The sequence below is a fragment of the Pavona decussata genome, unplaced genomic scaffold (genome assembly GCF_977016875.1).
Source record: "Pavona decussata unplaced genomic scaffold, jaPavDecu1.1 SCAFFOLD_72, whole genome shotgun sequence".
In the NCBI taxonomy this organism is placed as follows: Eukaryota; Metazoa; Cnidaria; class Anthozoa; order Scleractinia; family Agariciidae; genus Pavona; species Pavona decussata.
Genome location: NW_028145491.1, coordinates 1,242,894 through 1,265,406, shown reverse-complemented (window position 1 = coordinate 1,265,406; position 22,513 = coordinate 1,242,894). Strand labels below are relative to the sequence as shown.

Here is a 22,513-nt window from a genome sequence, read left to right as displayed (position 1 = left end):
ATAAAAGACAATTGCATTGTTTTCAACGTATTGCTTCGGTTCAGGTGTTGTCTTTTAATTGTTTACATTTTTATAAAAAAAACCCCTTCCAGACAAAAACTAATTTCTTCGCCAGCTGTTTGGGCGATTCAATTCAAATAACTGCTTGTTTTTATTCTGTTATATCGCGAAGATATAACAGTTTTTCCCTTAAAATCGAAGAAAACCTAATTTTTCATGCTAAAAATTGCGACGTTAAGATAAACACTCGAGACTTATTCAATTATGATCTGACATGAGTCACCGTAAGTGGACATGTGTTCGAGAACGATTTGCTAATTAGGGCAACCACTCGGAACACTGAATTCTAAAGAACTGGTTTGCGGCGAGCTCAAGAATGAGTTAGTTGCTATAGGGCGCGATATTGACCAGTACAAGTGAATTATGGATCAATTAGTGCAAAAAGATATTAAAGATTCGATTGTCATATATGGTCAAAAATGACGATAGTAATTTCAAAAGTGCATTAAGCTTATGATTTATTCATTCAAGGAGCTTAAGCGTATTTTGTAGGCAATCAAATTTGTGAATTTATTAGGCTTAAAGGATGTAAATTACTGTACTCAGTTCTAATAAATGATAATAGAAATTTCTGGTTTCTTGTTTTCTGTTCTTTCAAACACGTTTACATTTGAGTTTCTACATTATCACTTCCTTTTTTGTAGAAACCCATTATTTTGCGGTTTTGCATTTTATCTTTTCTGATAATATATAGGTTTATCTGTTTAACAATAAGGCTATGATCACAAGATTTCTTCCAGTGATCGAACAGTCAAGAAGATCACATAACCCAGTTAATTTGTTCCTCGAAAACATGGACGCTGAGTTTGTTTCTCTAGGCAACTAAATCTGACTGAAAAAAAAAAACAACAAAAAAAAAAACGACAAATAAAGAATGCAACAAAACAAAACAAAACAATGTTAGGTAATATTTATAAAAAAGAAGATTTTCAAAAAATCATATTTTCCGCCGGTACACCAGGCGCAAACGTGGGCTTTGGGAAGTTCGAGGTTTCTATCCGCTTTGCCCCACGGCAACTATCAAAGGCGATAGAAACCGAGAGAGAGTCGGTCTAACTGTTTTTGCATACTCCACTGATCGATCTATCAAAAATCAAAATATTTTATTTCATACAGTTCGATACAATTGTGTAATGATGCCTGCGAAATCGCGCGCGTTCTGACAAACTGGCGCTTTGCAAAGTTCAGTCATCAATGTTCATCATTATTAAAACAAACCTGCACAATATTTTAAAATTCGGCTCTGGTTTGTTGCTCAATAGGTATTGTAATTTCTTTTGGGGTTGACAACAAGTCTAAAACAAAACAAGAACCGCAATTTTTACTTTGCTTTGGCAACTTTGTTTTCAGGTTTAGTTACGAAGTACGCGTAATTTAGTTGTTTTTTAATTTTAGATAAACATTTTATTTCCTGTAAATTCGCAACTTTTTCTGTACTTACCTTTAAAAATGTTCATTCCATTTTGTCTCTTTCTTGGTTTTCTCGGTAATAGCACTTTGCGAAACGTTCTTTATATCGCGAAGTTGAAGCCATTTTCAAAGCTTGACCAGCTTCAGGTGCCGTCTATCAATCGATAGACGGCACCTGTGTAGCCAATCAGATTGCGCGTTTACGTGATAGTTGGTCACTTGGGTATGCTAACATCAGCTAGTATAAAACCGTATCAATGAATAATGAGTTTTGATTGGTTTAGCTGCCACGGGATATGTGCCACTATACCATGCCCGAGAAATACCAGCCATTAAATCGTCTTCTGGTCTTTCTTTGCAAAATTAAACCTGAAGAGTCGAGAAATATTTCTTAAATATTTTTCATAGAAAGATTTGCCCCTCGCCTTGTTGGATTCAGAATAGCCGGGAGCTGTCATCTCATATCCAAAGTAAGTACACTCGTGGAATAATTGAATAGCTAACGATTGAGCGTGGTGTGCTCGTGGAAATCATGATTTTAATTCTTTTTCTTTCAAATATGACCCCAATATCGTTAGTTTTTTTTTTTCTATTGCAGTCATTTACTTGATTAGAGGAAATTGAACTCGGCGTCCGCGTTTTAATCTTTGAAGAACTAATTAACAAGATCTAGCAATATTTCTGGAATGTTTTTCATAAAAGAATTTGCTTTATATATCATCTCATATTCAACGTGCACGCGCGGGGGATAAACACACTTATACTGGTTGAGCCAATCAAATTGCCGTACTGCAGCAGACCACGAAGAAGCCTACTTAAGCTTGTCTTGCATGTGGTGAGCTTTATACTTTGGTTCAAACAGCTGTAAAACTATTATTTACAACGTTTGAAAACCTTTGAATACGCGTGGGATAAGAGGATATGAGTACTGGGCAGCAGATGCTAGATAAGGATGGCTCGAACAATTAGCGGATTGATATCAGGGGACGAAAGACCTGTCTAAAATGGCATCTGTCCGTCAGAAAGTCGTCTAATACGAATTTAAGGACAGTAAAACGGTCTTTAAACAACTGCAGAACTAATTTAGGTCGTGTCAGTCTGGTGCTTCGTTGTAAACGAAAATTCACCTTGTTTCAGGTGCTTCGTTTCGATCTATCATATTTTAATCTGATAATGCCGATAGCGACGCCTAGAGGACACTGACAACAGAAATGAATAAAAATGCAGAGTTTTAATATTTCGAAAGAAGCCCAAACAATTTTATTCGCGCGAAATTAACGAGCAATGTTTGCGACTAAATTTACTTTATCTTGCCTCTTTTATCCTTAGTTCGTTGTTTTCACCTGCTCTTTTAATTCCAATCCGCTTTCATTAAACCCACAACTTACGACGAAACCATTCGAAGAGCGCCAGTAATTGTCGTTAAGTTTTGCCGATCGCCGAGTTTTCGTAGCTTCAAAGTCCACTGCGCCTCTGTAAGCTATCCTTTCCGCAAATCAATAGCCATCTTACTCCTTGGCAAGTTCATGTGATAATTTAAGAGTCGCCTTGCCAAATTTTAGTAAAATTTCAATGGTCTCACAATCTCTTTGCTTTTTTTTCTCGAAGCCGTCGTCTTGGAATTGCGATATCTTTTTGCAAGGATATTGGACTCGCGACAAAATGTTAATTCTCGCGTGATCTTGTCTTGTATTTTTGTACAAATTGCGTTGCAATGCTGCTTCTGCTAACCGAACATCCTGTCACAGCGCTCGAGAGAACCTCAAGGGGCTGTGGGAAGCAGCATACATTTGTGAAGTGAAGGAAGTGTGGGTTATGTTTTATTTCTTAATAGTTCAACAAGAAATTCAAAACGCATTTTGAATTTGAAGCTCAGGGCCGATTCCCTTCAACAACTCCCCACGGGTAAACAAATCAAATGCAGAGGACCACACAACCAAAATAAACTGTTTTGGACACTTTTCGCTGTCGGATCAAACGCAGGTATACGTCAGGTCGCAGGATATAATTTTTTTGCGCCCTAGTATACGTGCAAATAAACCAAACTGATTATCGCGCTGATACTGCGGCCAAGGGCAATTTAAATCGGGCCAAAGATTTCACGTCAAAGGGCTTGTTTGTACGTGTCATATGATAATACGGAAGATATCCGTGACGATTGAACACTGATAAACATTACTACAGCTTTTCGAGTTCAATTATTAGATGCACACCTGGAGTAAAGATTAGGGTGGCAGACACCAGCCAGGGGACCGTCTTCGATTTTATTGAGTTTGAAAACTTAATTTTTACATCGTTATATTTTTTATGACGCACGTTACCCAGGCTTGCGCCAAAACTTACAAACCAGTGGTTTAAAGACGGAGTTAACAAGATATCTTAAAAAGGGGCCCGGTAAGTTGATGCGGGCGCCAGGTTTGAACCACCAACCTACAAGGTGCGTGAGATGTCTTCAGTTTATACGCATCATCAACTGAGGGCCCACAAGACAGAACACTGAACAAACGTTTTCCTCAGTTCACAGTGTTTACTTGATTTCCCTTCAATGTACTCTAATTCTAATTTATATTCTTTAGAGACAAATTCTGATTCCATGCCGTTGTCATTTCAGCGGCTTAAAGTTAAACTATAAAACCTTCTGTGCTCTCGATACACTCGGTAATTTGCAGACCTGCTAGGCTGCAAACTCAGCATGAACTGAGCTAAAACATCATAGACCAACGCAGTGGTATTGTACTTTATAGCCAACTGCGGAAATTAGTAAATAGTAAACTTAGCTTGACAGGACGGCCGAGATGAGCCAGCGAGATGTCTGATTTTTTTTACGCACCAATTACAGTTGACGCGACCTAGAGGTCGAGTAAAACAGGAAAATGCACGCTCTATCAGCGAACAAGCTGGTTACACAAGGAAAATATACACGGCGTTCTCTTCACTCATTCGTAAGTCGATAATTTATAATGTTTAACTAACACTACGGGGAACTATCCCCATCTATATCTCCAGCCAATTTTTTTTTAATTTTTGATTTCTTCAATTAATTTTTCGTTTGATGTCACGGGCGTTATTTTTTCAACATTATTTCCAAATCAAATCGTTGGGCTGACACTATATAAAGATACATATATATAATATACAAATTTTACCTTGCAAGCATGTCTTCTTACTGCCCTGCATTTTTAAGTTAACAACACAACTTTTGAATTATTAAGTGTTTTAAAAGTATTCCTCCTTTGTAGTGACCTATTCGATACAATGTACTCCAAAACAAGGTTGCACACCTTATGATATTTACACAATGTAGTATTCTTTATCCTTACAGTCCTTACTAATACGAGAACAGAATTCCATTTGTCAGGCAAAGAATGGAAAGAATAGAGCTCCAATTAAGAAGAGAACAGCGTTTTGGGGGTTAAGCACTGATCCACAGTATTTAGGCCCAACCCTTGATTTGAAAACAATCAACTGTCATCTGTTTTCATGGCTACCTCTTTAAAATAAGTTAAAAATTACCATTATCGTCAGCTAGCCCTCGTTGGTGCATTGGATATGAATGGGAAATATGAAGCAAACGACCTGATCAACTATTTTGAGAAAAGTTTGAAATAATTTTTATACATGTTGTGTAAACATCATAAGGTGTCCGACCTCGTTTTGGAATATCAATTCTAGTAACAGTTATACAAAATCTCGGGTTAATTCAAGTCGCTTTCCATTTGTTCGAACTTGCCTGCCCGACTTACCGTTTCGAGAACGGAATGCGCCAATTTGAAGGGCTGGTTAGGTGCCAGTCATTACAATTTACAGACCAAGCACCGGGTCTGGCTGGCCAATGATGGAAAGCCAACCTCGCTTTCAGGGGAGGAAGACGAGAGGCCCTGGAAACGATGTTGATGGAAACCACCCTTAGTTATCAAAACAAGAGTGGGGAAACGAACCAGACCACCAAAAGTGTACATTTCTGTTTACCACAACTAGTTACCACAAAAAATAAAGAAACAAATATTTTTCGCACTTCTGCGGAGTCATAGAAACACGGTAGAAGTTTTGGAGAGGGAGAAATTTTTTAGGGAACATGTTCCCACTGCTATGTCGAATTAACTTCTGCCCAGAAAAGATAATACAATCCCGAAAATAATCCAGGTTTTGGGGAGGGAGGGTGGGGGGCGTTTCAAAATGTGCTGGGCTAGGCATTTTGTGTTCCCGGTAGTCTCACTACAGACTATACGTAGAATTCGTACGCTGAGCGTAACTCAACCAAACACAGACTAGTCCAACGGTCGCTGAACGCACACCAAAACTCAACTGACCAGATAGTGGAAATTATACGTAGACGGCAAGGTGAGGAAAGAAGGTCTCTCATCAGACTAGCCGGTTCACATCAGTTCATAAGTCCTCATCATCGATTGCAGACTGCAGTTTCTTGGAGGTTGTTTTCGGCATTGTAAATTTCTGATTGCTCTTTGTAGACGTCTTTGCGTGGCTCGCTGGGACAGCAGTGGGTTTAACGACAGTCTGCAGAGAGACAAAAGACAAACTCACCAAAAGAACACAGTACAGTGATACTTATGCATTAAAATGGTTGTGTTGTGTACTCGTTTTATCACTCCAGTGATCTAATTTTACACCCGACAGTTGTCGACAAACTCAACTGTGGCAAAAATGGTCCTTTGTGCAAATAAAGGAATAATCCACCTTATTCATGTGAATGTCACGTGTTGTTCGAGCTTTGCAAAGTGGGTGAAGAGGGAGGGCAGTTGGGGGGGGGGGGGGTAGGTAAGGTCGCATACAAGCCGCAGGACCACCACGGAGCCGGAATCTACATAACCGCACAGCGCCCGGCGTCGTTTATTAGTCACTTCAGTACCAGAGGTTTCCATTGGTTGTTCACTTCTACCCTACCCGTGTGGAAGGCTCGCTCTGCTAATGGCCATTGAATCTGTCCTATTCTTTCTCCATTGCACTATAGGGTAGCTATTCTTGGGTAGCAAGAGGGGAAGTCGTCTTAATAAAACAAACTACATAAATGACAGTAATATAGTTCATACCTTGTCCTGTGGCTCTAAGTCGTCTGTCGATTCTTCAACTGATCCGTTTCCCTCTACTTGACTTGGATATAATGGTACAATTCCGTCCTAAAACAATCAGTCCACAAACTTGAACACAGTGTCATAAGCAGATATTTCACCAAAGTACACACTGGGCGCCAAAGATTATCTGTGTATAAATAGTATTCCCCCCCCTTTTTTTCTTCCTGTTACCCAATGGATACAGGAAACAATAATTAACATTTTAATCAATTACGGGTGGCAACATACATTTTTTGATCAAATTCTGCTCAGTATTTATTCAATAATGAACTTCGGTATAATTAGGAGGTAAGATGGATTCATCTCAATACAGTCAATTTGCGACCTATTACCGTTTTATTCCATTCAATCTCGTTCATAATTCTGTCCACACACGCATTCATGAACACAAACTGCAACAAAATAGAACAGAGGGACATTAAAAGTAGCCGAATCATTAACTCATTAACCATTCAAGCCCTACAGTGATCAACATCAAATTTCTCCTTGTAATATCAATGCTTATTTAACCCAAGACATCTTGAGAGTTAAGGATATGATCACCCAAGGTGAATTTTCTTGACATTTTAATACCGTCTCCCTGGTACTTCTTTAAGAAAAGTATGGGGACAAGATAGGAAAAAATTGTTCTCTGATATTAGGAATTAAAGGATTAACCTGTCTCCATAATGCCAGATTTATTTTTGAAATCGGCCCAGTGTAGCCTGTGAACAGGCTCCCAAGTGGGGTATAGGGCGAAAAGAAAAATTGGCGAGCCAGGCGAGCGGAGCGTGGTATGGGCTCGATTTTTGTCTTCGCTCTATACCCCACTTGGGAGCCCGTTCACAGGCTAGCCCAGTGCTTCCCAAACCCCACATAGAAGAAGGTCTGTTTCAACGAATGGTGTCGCTGAACTATTGAGACACGATTCTGGGCTACTACAACAAAATGATTGATACTAATTCTACGTCGTTCTAGTACAGATACTGTTAAGGAAACTGGACCACCATTTCAACCTTTCCTCAGTAGCTCAGAGGTTAGAGCATCCCATCTAGAACACGGAGGGTCGTGGGTTCGAATCCCATCTGGGGCTCAGATTTTTTCTGTGTCCTCTTATGGTTGATTCTTTACATCTCCCTGTATTTTCCTCTATTCAAAGTGAGACTAAAAATTGATGACAGTGGCAATAACAAAGGAATAGCAGCACTACCACCTTTATGGAGAGTTCTAAGCCATTTTTTTAAAATACGAAACAAGTTATAAGTCAAATTACAGTTGCATCAAACATAGATCAAGCCCCCGCCAAAAATGGCTAAGGCTGCACCAAAATTACCAGGCCAATTACCACAAGTAATGCACCTCCAGCTCACTTTGAGATGAATGGTGTAAAAGTCGAGTAGAGTGCAGATTCGATCGATACCTCATGTGAATAGTAACCTGTCAAGAATATATATACATACATATTGTGAATAGACTTTCACCCATCTTGGTTTCTTGCCTCCTTTAATGTACTCAAAGCAGAATGCCATGGCCTCATGATCAGCCTCCCACTGGGTCAGCTCCTCCCATGTAAATGTATGTTCCTGATCCTATCAACAAAACACACACAGTCAACAAGTCTCCTACAAAGCTGTTATTGGGGTTGCTTAACCCTGGCTAACATTGCTGTACAACGTTTTGTTTGTTCAACAATGCTAGAACATTTAGCAGCCCATGTGAGATGATGTTTGAGAAACAATTTTTGCTGTAGATGACTTATTGTATGTGTACTGGCATTGTATCCAACATTGTTATACGACAAATGTTGTACAATAGTGTTGGAACGTTTAGCAGAAAAACAGCAAATAACAGCCACATTGAATGGGAGACCAGCTTAAGTTTTGCTCACTGTAAGGATTTTCTCTAGTTTTCTCTAGTTTTTTTGAGTTTCCTTACTCCACATTTCTACATTTTTGTTCAATCTGGGATGCTGGTAAACTGGGCAGGGCTGTTCAACAACACTCTAACCGTCACTGTGTGACCTTTGTTAAGTATTGATGATTCACTTTACTCAGTATGAATACACGACTTAAAATGTAAATTTATATGATTTCGGTCTACAAAAAATTATGCAATTATACTATTTCAAACTGTAATTTGTTGGATCTTCTCATTAAATAGAGGAAAGATCATTGCAGATATTTACGCAACTTAGCTAGTTGCGAAAAGAAAGACTGAAAAAAAGTTCTTCTCTTTGCTTTTCTTCACCCACTTCTTATGGTACTAGCTGGAAGAATCCATTCAAAAATCAACACACTATAATATAATATTCTCACCACTTACATGTTTCATCAGGTAGTGATATTGTAAGGAGAAATGCAACACTGATCAACCAACCTCTTTATCCCCGTGACTAGAGCATGCTTGCAGCTGGAAACTGTTTACACCTATTGAGACAATAACATGGCCACTTTTTCTTGCATCGCAAGCACAGTGAGGAAACACCACAGCTCCATATCCCTCTAACATCCTTGCAACATCAAGGAACTACAGAAAGAAAGCCAAAGAGGGTTAGCATTTAGAGAACGACTCCAATCTATTTTGTGACAATCAACTGATACAATGGCCTAATGCATTTATTTTTTGCTGGCTTTACAATTCTAAAAAGTGACACAGAAGTGGATGGTTAAGTCTTTGCAAGTAAAATTTTTCTGATATTTGTTATTGGCAGAATGGTGTATATTAAATATGTGAAGCCTCGCCACTTACTTCTTTCTTTTTATTCCCTGCCTGCAGATCTTTGAGCTTCTGTAAGTTTTTGCCAGGTAACAGCTTCCGTCTTCTTAAGTCACCAACTGCCTGAATGTCAAAAATACCAGACTTATTTTAAAAAATGCTGTTTAAAGTGTTTATGGAAGAATCTTTTGCTTGATCAAATGTTAATGTTGTTCTCATATGAAAATCTAAAAAAAAAGTTCCTTAGCAATTTTTCTTCCCACTTTTGAGGCATACAAAAGCGTCAAATTTCACTTCCGGTTGGGTACAATACCTCGCAAGACGGGAGACTGGGGATAGTAGAGATATATTGCACGGTATTGTACCCAACTAGAAGTAAAATTTGAAACTTTTATAGCCTCGAATGCGAGGAAAAATATTGATCATGAAGTTTTTTTTGATTTTCAAACAAGAACAAAATGAAGACTTGATCAAGCAAATGAAACAAATTCTGTCATACAGTTTAAAATAGATAAATTAGATTTGCATACAATATATCATTTTTGGGTCCAAAATAAGCAAATTTAAACAAACCTCACACAAAGCTTAGACAAGTTATAAGTGAGCCATAGTCAAAGGTCAGCCAAAGAAGCCTTATTTTGACATGGTATCTGTTGCCTGCAGGGTTTCCACCTTGTAGAAAATGTTTAAGACTGATTTGAGTGCCTCTCACTTTTTTAATGTTACAATGTATTGCAAGTTCTTTATAAAATTATTTTCTTTAGCCATTACCAGTATGTAGAAAAATCCTGACAGTGAATTATGACCGTTGGACTGGCTGTTGATAAAATACCACAGAAAAAAATAACTAAAACTTGGAAATACCTGGTTGTAAAGGAGATTTAGTGCCGTTTCATCGTCGTTCATCTCAACTTCCTGTCCAATAAAAAGAAAACTCAATAGTAACCCAAATTTTTTAACAAGTATGGTTCCAAAGTCAGAAAAGTTTTAAGGTCTATCCATGACTTTTTCCTCTAGAGTATACTGTAGTTTACTCACCCTGGCTAGTGTAAAATTCCATTTCCTAATGGCAAGGGGAGTTGTTGACGTTGCAGAGTAACTCCTGATGTACACACTATGAGGAAACTCATTCTTCTCCAGCTTCCGTTCTGTAACACAAAACAAAATACTCATTTGATATTTAAGTCTACATACACACATGATATCACTGTCTTAAAATGCACTTAACAAAAACAACAACAACAACATTACTGTTACTATATTAATACAACAAATGCTCTCATGTGCTGCAAATAGCAGAAGGTTCTATCTGAGAGAGGCAAAGAATAAGCATCCAACAACGACAACAACAACAAAAAACAAAACAAAAACAATCGAAACATTAACAAGAAAAGAAAATACTGATTAACCTAAGTGGCAGGTTTATTGCTAAAGCTGCATTGTGCATTTCATTGAAGCAAAAGAGATGATGGCCTGGATATTCAATTTGCTGGCTGATGAGATAAAAGCTAAATATATTTTGAGGGAACTCAAGAGATGTAATCACAATTGCCAAATGTTTCACTCCTCCAACCCTCCCCCACTTTTCAAAGGCCAGATTCATGAAGTGGTCTGAAGTTAACATGAATCCTAAATATTGTTTTGAAACAATCAGCATTTTTATTCCAACAAAATTCTGAACACTGAAACAGAGCTTCATGAATCCAACTCCTGGCTCTGTAGTTCTGCACCTCCCCCCTCCAGCCATTACGCACACGTACAAAACAATGTTAGAGTACAGAATTATATTCAAAGAGACAATTAAGTGTAGAATGATGCATTTCACTCACCAAACCCATCTTCCAGAATCTCAAAAAGGGCAAAGTTTAAAAAATTTTCCTGGCCTAGCCTGAGCTTGTCTGCCAAGGCCTTGAAAACGAAATACAAACAAAACAAAATAAACTTGTGGTAAACATTGTACATTCTTAGACATGGAAAGTTGGGTTCATGGATAGATGAACCATAATGAATTGAGCAAACACATGAAGTTTCATAGAGATGTGATTCCAACTTGAAGAAACATAGAAGTTTTAATTTTACAATTTTACAGTGAAATGAGGTGGTTTGAGGTTAGGTTGGTCTCTGCATTGTCGTGTTGTTTCCTTAGACAAGAAACTTTGTTCCACATTGTCTCTCTTCACCCAGGTGTATGTTAAAATGGGTAACAAGTAACCCTGCGATGGACTAGCATCCCATCCAGGGGGGAGTAGCAATACTCCTAGTTGCCTCATGCTACAGAAACTGGGTTAAGCTCCAGCTGCGTGGGCCAATTAATGTACAGTTATCTAGTCTGTGTGACTTTACCTCCTTGCAAAGAATACATGGCTGGAAGACTACCACTGCCTGCTTGCCATACTATTCTTTGTAAAAATAGTACAAACTTTTTAAATTGTATAACTTCTACATGTTAGATGTCCTTGAATTTAATAAGATCTGTATGAGATATTTTTGCAAAGTAATATAGTTCAGTATTTAGTGCAGAGGAGTCACTTCAGTATTAACCATGAGCTATGAAACAAAGAAGGTAGCAGTAAGGATCCCAGATAATAGACAGGCACACAGCCTAATAATTATTTTTATAACCTCTGTGATATCTTTAAGCTACATTTATAACCTGAACAATCATTGCATTGTCAAGAAGACAACCTTTTTTATGCTCATGATATTTTACCTTAAATACTTCATCTGTTTTATGACTTCTCAGAACAGCCACAGTTGTGATGTTGTCATCTGGTAAAAATATTCTTAATTCAACTTTCATGTTACCATCCTCTCCCTCTTCCTCCTGCGCAACAAAGGAAAAGGAAAGTTAAAAAAAGATCACTTCACCTGCTTGCGAGAAGAATAGTTGACAAAAACAAATTTAAATAGTTCATTGTTGTCACATTTCAGAACAGAAAGAGCAGAAGAGTTCAATTAAGGACAGTGCACCCTTTTGCTACTGCACATACATTCTGTGCATCTCGAGGTGGTCCAGGGAAGTTGGCTTTCTTAAGGAAGATGCCTACTAAATTAGAGATATTTTGGTGCGGCTTACGACTATGTGGGAAAGGAAGATCTTAGCAAGGGTTGTTGGAATCCAAAAGAAAGTTAGGGGGTAACCATGCATTTTTCAAAGATAATTAAGCTTCAATTTGGAGAAAATTGCCAATACATTGTTTTGCATTTTGCAGCTTTATGGAGCAATTGTTGCTTAAATATCACAAAAATACGTCTATATTAGAAGGCACCGTTCTTAATAATATTATGTCACCAAATACTTACAAGATAGTCATAAAAAGTATGAAAGCATCAACCATCAATTTTCTTAAATTGTGATTGCAAACTAACCCTACCCACCCCTAACATGAACAGGAAACAAGGCTGCTGCCTGATGGGCTCTCAGGTGCCTGCAAGGGTGTCTAAGTTGCAAGCATGGACCGTGCATGACCAGATTTGCATTCAAGGAGCTCACGTGTGCGTAGCCTTTTGTACAGTAATGGCTTAAGTTTCCTTGTAAATTCAGATTCAATCAACAGGACCAACATCAAGTATGTTATTGCAACAGACTCCTTGAATTTACTTAAAACAGACTTTTTTGCCACTCCACCTCAACACACACCCATCCTGTGATTAGCTGCAGAGCTGTTTAAAATTAGCCCCACTCCAGCGTAAACACTTTTACGTCATACAAGCATCATGTAATCTTGTTTGCATTATGTGACTCTGAAGCTCCTAATTTTCATTTTAAAATTATGTCTTAGGCAACAGTCATGGAAATGCTTCAATGATGAAGAAATTCTTGGCTGTGTTTAGAGGTGTAATTCTCTTGCTGTCTGTCATTGGCTATACAATTGAAAGTGTGATTAATCAATTATTGATTAATCACACTTTCACACTGCAACCACAACTCAATGATTGGTTTTGGGCTTCAAAAGTTGTTACCGTGACATGATTCTCTGAAGATTTCAGAAATTCCTCCATGATATCCGACTCTCCTATAACTCTTACTGAATTCACTGCAACATAACAATATCAAAGCGGAGTTAATGAGAAATTGCATGAGAGGGAGGGAGGTCTAAGGGCCAGTCATGAGATTAATACTGTCTATACTGTCTATACTGTCATATAGCTCTCCTTTCCCCCACTAACATAAAACACATTCCCTTTGATTTTAACTAAATTTAAACGTTCTCTTGCTAAATTTGATAGTAATAAAATAACCTTCGATCTGAAGATTTGTATATGTTTCTAGTGATTCTTAATTCTGATTTGTATATACATTTTTAGTAATTCTTATCATTTTAGTAATTCTCATTTGTTTTATGCATGACTCCACCAGCTCTGCTGATTTCTCTTATTGTGTTGAAATAAAGTTCTTCATTGATTGATTGATTGTCAAATTGCCAGTGAACTTAATTGGTGATATATGACGTGCAATAAACTATTAATTCCATATTTGGTTCTCATGGCAGTAAGGGGGAATAACTTAACTAGCACATTGTTGCTATGGATAGTTCCTAATCATCATATCTTGGAAACCCTAACTTCCACAGAGATCTATTTTAAAAGTTTTCAAGATTTTTGAGTCACAATTACCATATTTAACAAGTCACAATCATGACCAGAACAGGAAAAAGCCTTAAAACTCAAATGGCATATGTGCGTGACAATGAAAAACAGTGCTGACAGTTGAAGATCGTAAAACTGCAAAATATGACAAATTGATTTTGTTACATATTTTGCACTTTTTTGTAGAAGTTATGATGTCATATGTATATATATTTATCCATTTTGTCCAGTAGCAGTTCTTTTATTTTAATACAAAAACATTAAATGCTTATGCCAGCATATAAAGAAGGCTGAAACACTACCACTAGTGAAAAAAAATTGTAGCTCTCTGATGTGCAGGTGGGGACTGGCACTAGTTACATGTGTATAATGACTACTTTTAAAATCCATCTGCTCACCCTTATAAATTTTACCAATAAAGTGCCACAAACCAAGTTGCAAAACAGAGTATGACATAATAGCATCTCGAAAAATCCCAATATGTAGTTAAAGTTAGTCCCAGCTTAATAATCACTAGTGAAAATCATCAGACCAGTGTAGTAGTCAGGGGTCTCATTAAGGGCCTGGAACAAGGTGTATTGACTGAATGGGATTTAACACCACTCTTCCCAGCTGATTTGAACATCCAAGTCACCTATCCCGCCTAGGTGCACTATAACCTCTTGCCAACCTGTACAAAATCTTAAATCAAAACACTGAATGGGAAGCACACCTGGCTGACTTTTATATCATAATCTTTTTTTCCAAAAGCTGGCAAAGTAGCTTTAGCAGGGTTCTTTTTGCAGCTGGTAACAGGTTATTTTTACCGTCTATTCACATATTAAATAATACCAGATATCGTGAAAAAAATGTTTCCAAAATTATTGAAACCACTTCCAAAATTCATTGTATTTTGAAAAAAACTTGTCCTTGTCTTGGGAATTTCCTTGCCATGAACAATGTAAAAACATCCAGCAGATAACATCATGTTGAAAATCCATCGACTGTGAAGAAAACGCCCTTGGTTTGCACATTTTCTTTTGTCAAAAACAATGCTCACTTTAAGCTCCACCAAGTTTGGTTTCCATTCTTCCTGCGGCCATCTCACTCCCAACATTCCCTGGGAGACATTAACAAGATGGTGTCCACCTACTATTGCAAATGTATTACCTCCTTTTACAAATCTTAGCAAGAACCCTGCTTAAGGGCAAGCCACAAAGTCACACCAAAGCTCAAAACCCTTGGCCTGCTAACCACATGACATTCTCAAAATGTTTTGTAATCTAGCAGGGCACATAATACTGTAGTTGGAGGCAGAAAGAGTCCAAAGTCCAAAGGAGTCTTGAGGAAAATTAGCATGAAATAGGTGGCAAATTATTCCCTGTAGGAGGCAAAATCACTGACTGCAGAATATTAAATTATTTTTGAGAAAACTAACACTGATATGGTTTAAGCGAATATATCTGACCTTGCTCAAGGTAGGACTCAAGGGTTTTTCTGCGAGTCTCCAGCTGTTGATCAGACAAATGGAATGGCCATTTTCCAGGGAACTTTGGAAACTGGAAGTCTCTAAACTCTTTTTTTAGCTTAAAAAAGAGACAGAAGTAAATTAAATTATTTTAATTAATTTACAGATAATTTAATATTTTATAATTTCTTAAAACTGCAGTGTTGTCCAAAGTTAGCACTTTTCTAATCCACCATAGTGAAAAAGATGGCAACTGCTGGTACATTTCCTATTAAATAATTCTTAGTGTACAAAAACTCTCACAGAAAAGTTTAAAAAACTTCAAACCTAGCATACATAATGCTGTTATAAGTACACGGACAAATTTCGCAAAGTAATATCATAATGGTTTTCTACATGCCTATTGGCTGTACTATGTTCACAAGGCATTGCGGTACAATGTACAGCCACCATCTTTTTCCATATGGTGGATTACATTGCTTCACCCAAATTAAGCACAGTACTGCATCAACTTTGTTTTTTTGTTGTTTTTTTTCCATTTACACTTGTCTGTACAGTGACTAGCTAGTAAATTAATATAATCAACACATGATTTATTTTGAGTTAAAGAAAAACATCAGTATAATACCAAAAATTAACTACAAACATCTAACCTTGTTGTGTAAGTTGGAAAATTCTCTGTATCTCCTTGAACAAATATGCTTGTCTCCAAAATATACATTATATACCTACACAGGATAGAAATGAAATAACCTTCAATAATGGGGCATTCCATACCCAAAAAATCCCATGTTGAATTTTCAAACTGTAAAAACACTCAAAAAAAGGCTAATGTTTGCTTAATGTAACATATCAATTTTTTACCGTGAATCTTCTCATTTTATTGAATACCCAAAGAAATCCCAGGTAAAATGAAACTATCCAAAAGAATACTAGCCAAACTTTTCTACCCCAAAAAAATCCCAAAATGGTGAATTTCAAACCCAAAAGGTCCTTCACACCTCCCCATCACTTTTGTTGCGGAAATCTCAAAGAAAATCTCCGCGGTCCGCTGGTCCACTGAACAAAACTGAGGTCTGTATCTTTCACGTTCTTTTATTTGGGATCCGTTGTACAACCTTTCAAACTTTCACAATCTTTCAATCTTGCAAATATCTAATCTACTCTTACAATATTGTTCTTATTTATCTACCCTTTCCGGAAGTACACACCACTTTTGCGTCTATCCGAGATTTCCCAAGGGCTTATTTGTACATTACAAGTCCATTGTACTTATTTTAATTAAACGAGACTAATGCAATTAAATGTTTGTCACACCCTGTATTCATGACACAAACTGTTAAAACATTCACCCACGTTACCAGATATTCCCATGATTTTTCCCAATTTGCTGTTTATTCCTTGTTATAATCAATCACTATTTATTTCTATCTATCACCTAATTATGCAAGCATATATTTCACAACAACTTTTCACCTGGAAACCCCCCCCCCCAACCCCCCCTTAGGGTTCCATCATTACATTATTTGCACCTCCTCATCACCTTTAGATACAAGGAACATCCCTTTTTATGCTAACAACTACACTGTGATTACTAATCCAATTTGCTGGGCTAACCCCATCATTTTTGATAGGTTTACCCAATGGTTTGTCCGTCCACATCACATATAATTTACATAATTTGCAAACTGATGGAGAGGGACTGTCAAACAAAGACTTAACCCTTTCCCGTCCAAGGGAAATGGCGAATTTTTCTAAATCGCTAACTATGAACTGGGAGACCACATGTGATATACCATTTAAAAGGTATTTTCTGGGGTGTGCTATAAATCACACCAACAGAGATGGAGGAGGTCACATATTAGAGTGAAAAACGTCCAAAACGAAAGAAGAAAAACATTGAAAATTTTCTCATTTGTTGTACATACTGGGTATCCCCCTAAACTATAGCTTAATGTACAGCTCTCAGTGCATTGCTTGTTGTAAGATATCAACTGGACCCTTAACGTACAAAGAAAAAAAAATCCAAAAGTTTGAGGGGTGGTAAATCAAGTCTCATATAGGAGGGGGGCATGATTTTATGCCTTCAATTTATAGATCTTTCAAAGATCTTTTGGTTGTGCAAATTTCACACAAATTGATCAAATACTGAGCTCATAATTGCATCTTGTGCCATATGGCACTCTTGGTCGGGAAAGGGTTAAATTAAACCAGTGACCTTCAAGACCAAATGTCTGATGGACCAACTCCAAGATCACTCAGTGAATTTCTTACCACATAAGTTTCCCCATCACTAGTGACCTGTCTTGTCTCTGGTATGGATATTGGAACAACACGCTTGTCTGAGTAGTCATAATATTCTCCAGATGAACTCTCGCTATCAAGTTTTTCTGCCTCGTGTTGACTAACAGATATTACCACTAGTGTCAGTTTATCTCCTCCCTTTTTAATCAGGTTTACCACATGTTTGTGAGTTGCACCCTCCACATTTTCACCATTCCTGAGGAAAAAAAGATTGGCTTTTAGCAAAAATATTTAATTAATTTATACTTTTAGATTATACAATAATAAATACTTCAGTTGCCTGCTGGTATAGCTCAAGATGATTGTCAAAAGCAACTCTAGCTTCACAACTGTGCATGTCTAAATAGATACACAGCTAAAACCAAATAGTTATTATTTTACAATGTAGACCATAGAAAAGTAATACATAGATTAATTAAATTTGCACCTAAGGAAACCATCAAATCTGTAAAATACAAAGGTCTGCTGCTTCATGCTTTCTTCTGCGAAATGCCGGTATTTTGCTAAGTACTTGTACTAAGTTTGGTTTTTGCTGGTAAATAATGAAAAAAATTAATATCCCATGGCTTCACATATTTAACATTGATTGTTTTTTTCCGCATTATCTTGGACAACTGGATCATACGTGTACATGTACCTACTTGGTCAATACATGTAGATTGACTGAAATACTTTTAAATCCCACTATGTGACCACTTCTTGTAAGTGACCACTGATGGTTTGGAATGTTGTATCATTCGTATCCTCATGTAAGTGACCCCTTGTTCAACTGGCCAAAACTAGACAATGTCATACATGGTTACTACTGAAACAGTGAACCCTACTATCTTTTTCTTATTTTAACTATAGCATGCTAACCCATGGACTTAAAATTTTACCCATATAGAGGGTCCTGAAGGCAGGGCTGTTGCCTAAGAAAAATTTGAAGGAGCCCAAGAGGCCAAAAGCTGAAAAGTTAGGAGCCCAACAAGTGAAGTGTTAGATGCTGTTGCAAAAAATTTATGCACCCAGAGCATTTTCTTGGGTGCGCCAGGCTGCCGGGCCCCTGTTAGACAGCAGCCTTATGAAGGGGTGAAATGGGAACTGGGATTGGCCTGTTTTTGCTATGGAAAATGGGATTTGGGCCATTAACAATAACAACAATAGAGTGTTTCTGTTTTGGGACCATCAATCTGACACTAGCCCCTTGGATATTTGATGATCTTAAAAACTAACATATTAATAATAATTTGATTGAAGAGCATCAAGTTTCCGCAGGGCAGCTATCAGCCAATAGTCCCTCAACAGAAATGCCGGTACTCTTTATTATTATTATTATTATTTAAACAGACTGCCCTGGATGTAAACATGCAAGAAAAATTGCCGAGCTCACAAACCAACTAGCTGAAAAAACAATTTGACAGAACTTCTTCAAATAGATTGGCACTGGGTTATACCAAAGCAGTTTCCACTTTGGTGGTTAACAACAGACAAAGCCAATGGAAACCTTTAGCTTCCTGTCCAATACATGCAACAGACCCATCCATGTTTTTTTTTTCAACTTATGATAAGGAACAGTTGCCAAATATCCATTGATGCTACTGGAAAGAGCGCCTTAAAATTAGTAAACCTGCCGAGTATGAAAGTGATATACCAGAAGGGAGCGAAGATATAGCTCTGCAAAGTCGCAAAATTTTACAGCCATTTGTATGGTGGGGGGCACAAACTTGCTGCCCCCCACCATACAAACATCTGTAAAATCTCACCACTTTGCGGATGCATATCCTTGTTAGTTTTCAACATATCTCTCTCAAACTTGGTAACTGTTGATTTTAAGGCATTCTTTCCAGCAGTGTTGATAGATTTCTGTTAACTGGTCCATGTCAAAAGTTGAAAAAACCATGGATGGGCCTATTGTATGTTAAGTAGTCTGCACGTACAGAGTATTCTTAATTCATTTTTTACGCGGGATGCCCTGAGGGCATGCTGTGTATAAAAACAGGCTTCGTTTCTTTTTTTTCATGGTAGCTTCAAATGTGCATCTTTCAATTATTAACTCGTTTTACATGTATCAAATTCAGACTTCTCCTGGAGGGGATCTTTTTGTCTCCTATTGTCCTAATTGTCTTTAACAAAAACAGTCCAATCAGAATGCAATATCTTGGCATATGTCAGGAGGGATCGGAGGGGAGTTAATTACTATTGTGATTATTCAGGTCCTAGTAATTTCTCGGTGGAACTGAAAAGGCTTCTGTATAGACGTGGCCATATTGTTTTAATGTTTTAGATTCCAATGTGCCGTTTTCAAAAAGAAAATTAACCCTTTTGAAGTGGTAAATCGAAAGAATAACTTCTAAGAAGCACTCGACAGTTAAAACGGTGGAAATTGGAGAGTCCAAGGCGAAGGAATCATGCTTCTGTTTGACAGTTGTAGGACCATGTAGAAATATACGTGGGGGAAAGGTCATTGATAAGCTAAAACACACATTGCATCATGTTGTCAAATTGATGCTTAAACACAACTGGAAATCCACTTCACAAAAAAATTAACGGTTTGATTGTCAATTTTTACTAAAAGCTTTTTGCCTGTTTCTTTCTGTTTTTTTGGTGAACCGAAAACAATTTGTAATCTAACACTTTTATTTCCAAAACCAGAATAGAAAACATGAGTCAGGCCACTTTATTGTAAAAGAATTTCCAGTACAACGATAAGATGCGTAACACAAGGGAAACAACATAATGCTATCTTTGTTACTCAAAATATTCCATTAGCTAGGATAGTCTGTGAAGCATACAATCAATGAGGCCACATTAAGCATCACGCGTAAATGCTAGTATTGGCATCTTGTTAACATAATAATGTGAACAAGATGCCCCTAATGGCATTTACACGGAAGGCTTAACGTAGCCCCATCTATTTCCCATTGTATGCTTCCCAGATTTTTAAAAACTATCCTCCCTTCGCAATTGAAATAATTGAATGGTTTTATTCAGAGAGACTGTGTGATGTTTTATTGTTGTGTTACTGGGAATCATACCGGAAATTACTCTGTGATAACGTCATGACCCCTCTGATACTGGTCTGACTTCCTTCGCATTGAATTATTTTATCTGTTTGTGGAAGCGTGATTTCTTCGCTGTGAACTCTCCCAATTCCCACCGTTTAAACTGTCGAGTACTACTTAGAAGTTATTATTTTGATTTATTGCTAAAAAAAGGTTTGTTTTCTTTCTGAAAACGGCAGATCAGAGTCTTAAATTCATACATGTGGCTGCCATTGAACGAAAACAACCTTCCAAATGATGATTTGCTTTGACGTCACACAGGTAGAGATGAGTGGGTCCCCTCCCTCGTGATATACGCGCCGACAATGGATTTTGATTGGGCCGTTTTTGTTGAAGACAATCAGAACAATAGATCCCTTCTGGGAGAGGGCAGAATTTAATGTAGGTTTAATGAATAAATCAAATGATGATTTGACGTCACACAGGTCCCCTCTCCCGTAATATGTGCCTCAATAATAGATTTTGATTGGGCCGCTTCTGCTGAAGACAATCAGAACAATACATCCCCACTAGGAGAGGACAGAGTTTAATGCATAAATTAACGTGCAGATCTGTGATTACGACAAAGAAAAAAAAAAGAAACCCGACCCAAACCTAGACATGGCCTGCCCTGTGAGCATCCCGCGTAAAAAGGATAACATAAAATGATTGCACTTGATTAACCTTTGACCTATAGGATGTAAACATGGAAATTTTAACAAAGGAAGATAATAATTAAGCTTAAGCTTACTGTAGTTTAATAATACAGTGGAACCTCTCCTTACAGACACCTCTTTAATACAGACACCTCTCTATTACGGACAGTTGACTTGTCCCTGGAAGACCGAAATCCATATAAAGCCTACCTCTCTAAAACGGACACCTCTATAATGCGGACACGTATTCCTGTCCCCTTGGTGTCCGTAACGAAGAGGTTCGACTGTATCACCAAAACCTCCTGAACAGATCGAAAGAAAAACGCAAAAAACAAAGCAAATACAATCGTATCTTTATCAATCTTCTGTGCGATAAACTAAAAAACAGACTTGCAACAGCTGTCCACATGAACGGGACATTTTGTTTAGCTTACTGTTAATTTCCTTCCAGCTGGAATTAAAACTAGCTAAGTTTACACGAACGGCACAGTATCGAACACACTACAATATCGCTGACACGAGCGACCTGTAACCTTAAAACAGGAAACCGTTCCTACCTCATAAACATAATTAAAAACAAAACAAAGCTTCTTACACTTCAAGGATTCTGTCGCCGATGCGAACTCCTCCACAATGCGCCGGACCACTCTCCAAAACAGCGCTTACGTGCTGCAATGGTGCATACAGTTCGCCATTAATAGACTTGAGTTGTCCCCCCTCAGATACCTGCCCACGGACGTTAAACCCGAATCCATTTTCTCCGCGGTGAAGCTCAATTAACCGCGGTCCGTACGGGTCAGCTCTCGGTGGAGCTTCGACTTCTTCTTCGTCCGCCATGTTAAAATTTGTTGATGGTCACGTGACAACAAATTGACTTCACTTCCGGGAGGGGTTGGGGAATGACACTCTGCCACGGTCAAACGTAAAAAATGAGAAAAATCGAGAGCTCAAACAGCTCAAAGATGACAACATTTTTCTGAGTCTCTCAGTTTACTAAATAATTTTTTAGTATATCGTAAAATTATTTAGCAAATTCACAGACTCCCAAAAACTTTATCAGCTTTGTAGGTCTTTGTAGTCAGTAAAAGCACTTTTCATTTCTTGTATAAATGCACTACTATACTATTCTAATAGGCCAGTTCTTGTATACGATCACGATCATTACGCTCTGCTCGGCTTGTTTCAACAGGTGTCTGACTGAACGACCATGCTCTAACTGTGTGCCGACATCGGTAAGGG

At 37.8% G+C, this 22,513-nt stretch overlaps 1 protein-coding gene across 1 annotated transcript; it reads right to left on the bottom strand.

Moving 5' to 3' along the window:
• Positions 1–3,715: 3,715 nt before the first annotated feature.
• On the bottom strand, positions 3,716–22,140 carry LOC146476858 (sorting nexin-27-like). The gene is made up of 15 exons (XM_085113984.1): positions 21,870–22,140; positions 17,566–17,791; positions 15,945–16,019; positions 15,292–15,409; positions 13,218–13,291; positions 11,965–12,078; positions 11,084–11,162; positions 10,293–10,402; positions 10,119–10,169; positions 9,288–9,377; positions 8,916–9,065; positions 8,000–8,128; positions 6,893–6,952; positions 6,519–6,605; positions 3,716–5,985 (listed from the first exon to the last, which is right to left on the bottom strand). Exons 1-15 carry the CDS (start codon positions 22,109–22,111, stop codon positions 5,857–5,859), a joined length of 1,734 nt encoding a protein of 577 aa, XP_084970110.1. The 5' UTR covers positions 22,112–22,140; the 3' UTR covers positions 3,716–5,856.
• Positions 22,141–22,513: the final 373 nt, after the last annotated feature.

Bases quoted from the DNA above. Each gene is read 5' to 3' on its own strand.
- LOC146476858 (XM_085113984.1), bottom strand. From the start codon at position 22,111: ATGGCGGACGAAGAAGAAGTCGAAGCTCCACCGAGAGCTGACCCGTAC. The intron at 13,292-15,291 runs GTCAGATATATT...GTTATGTTGCAG, and splicing joins TGAGTCCTACCTTGAGCAAG to TGAATTCAGTAAGAGTTATA. The intron at 6,606-6,892 runs GTAATAGGTCGC...TGATTGTTTTAG, and splicing joins AGATTGAATGGAATAAAACG to GACGGAATTGTACCATTATA.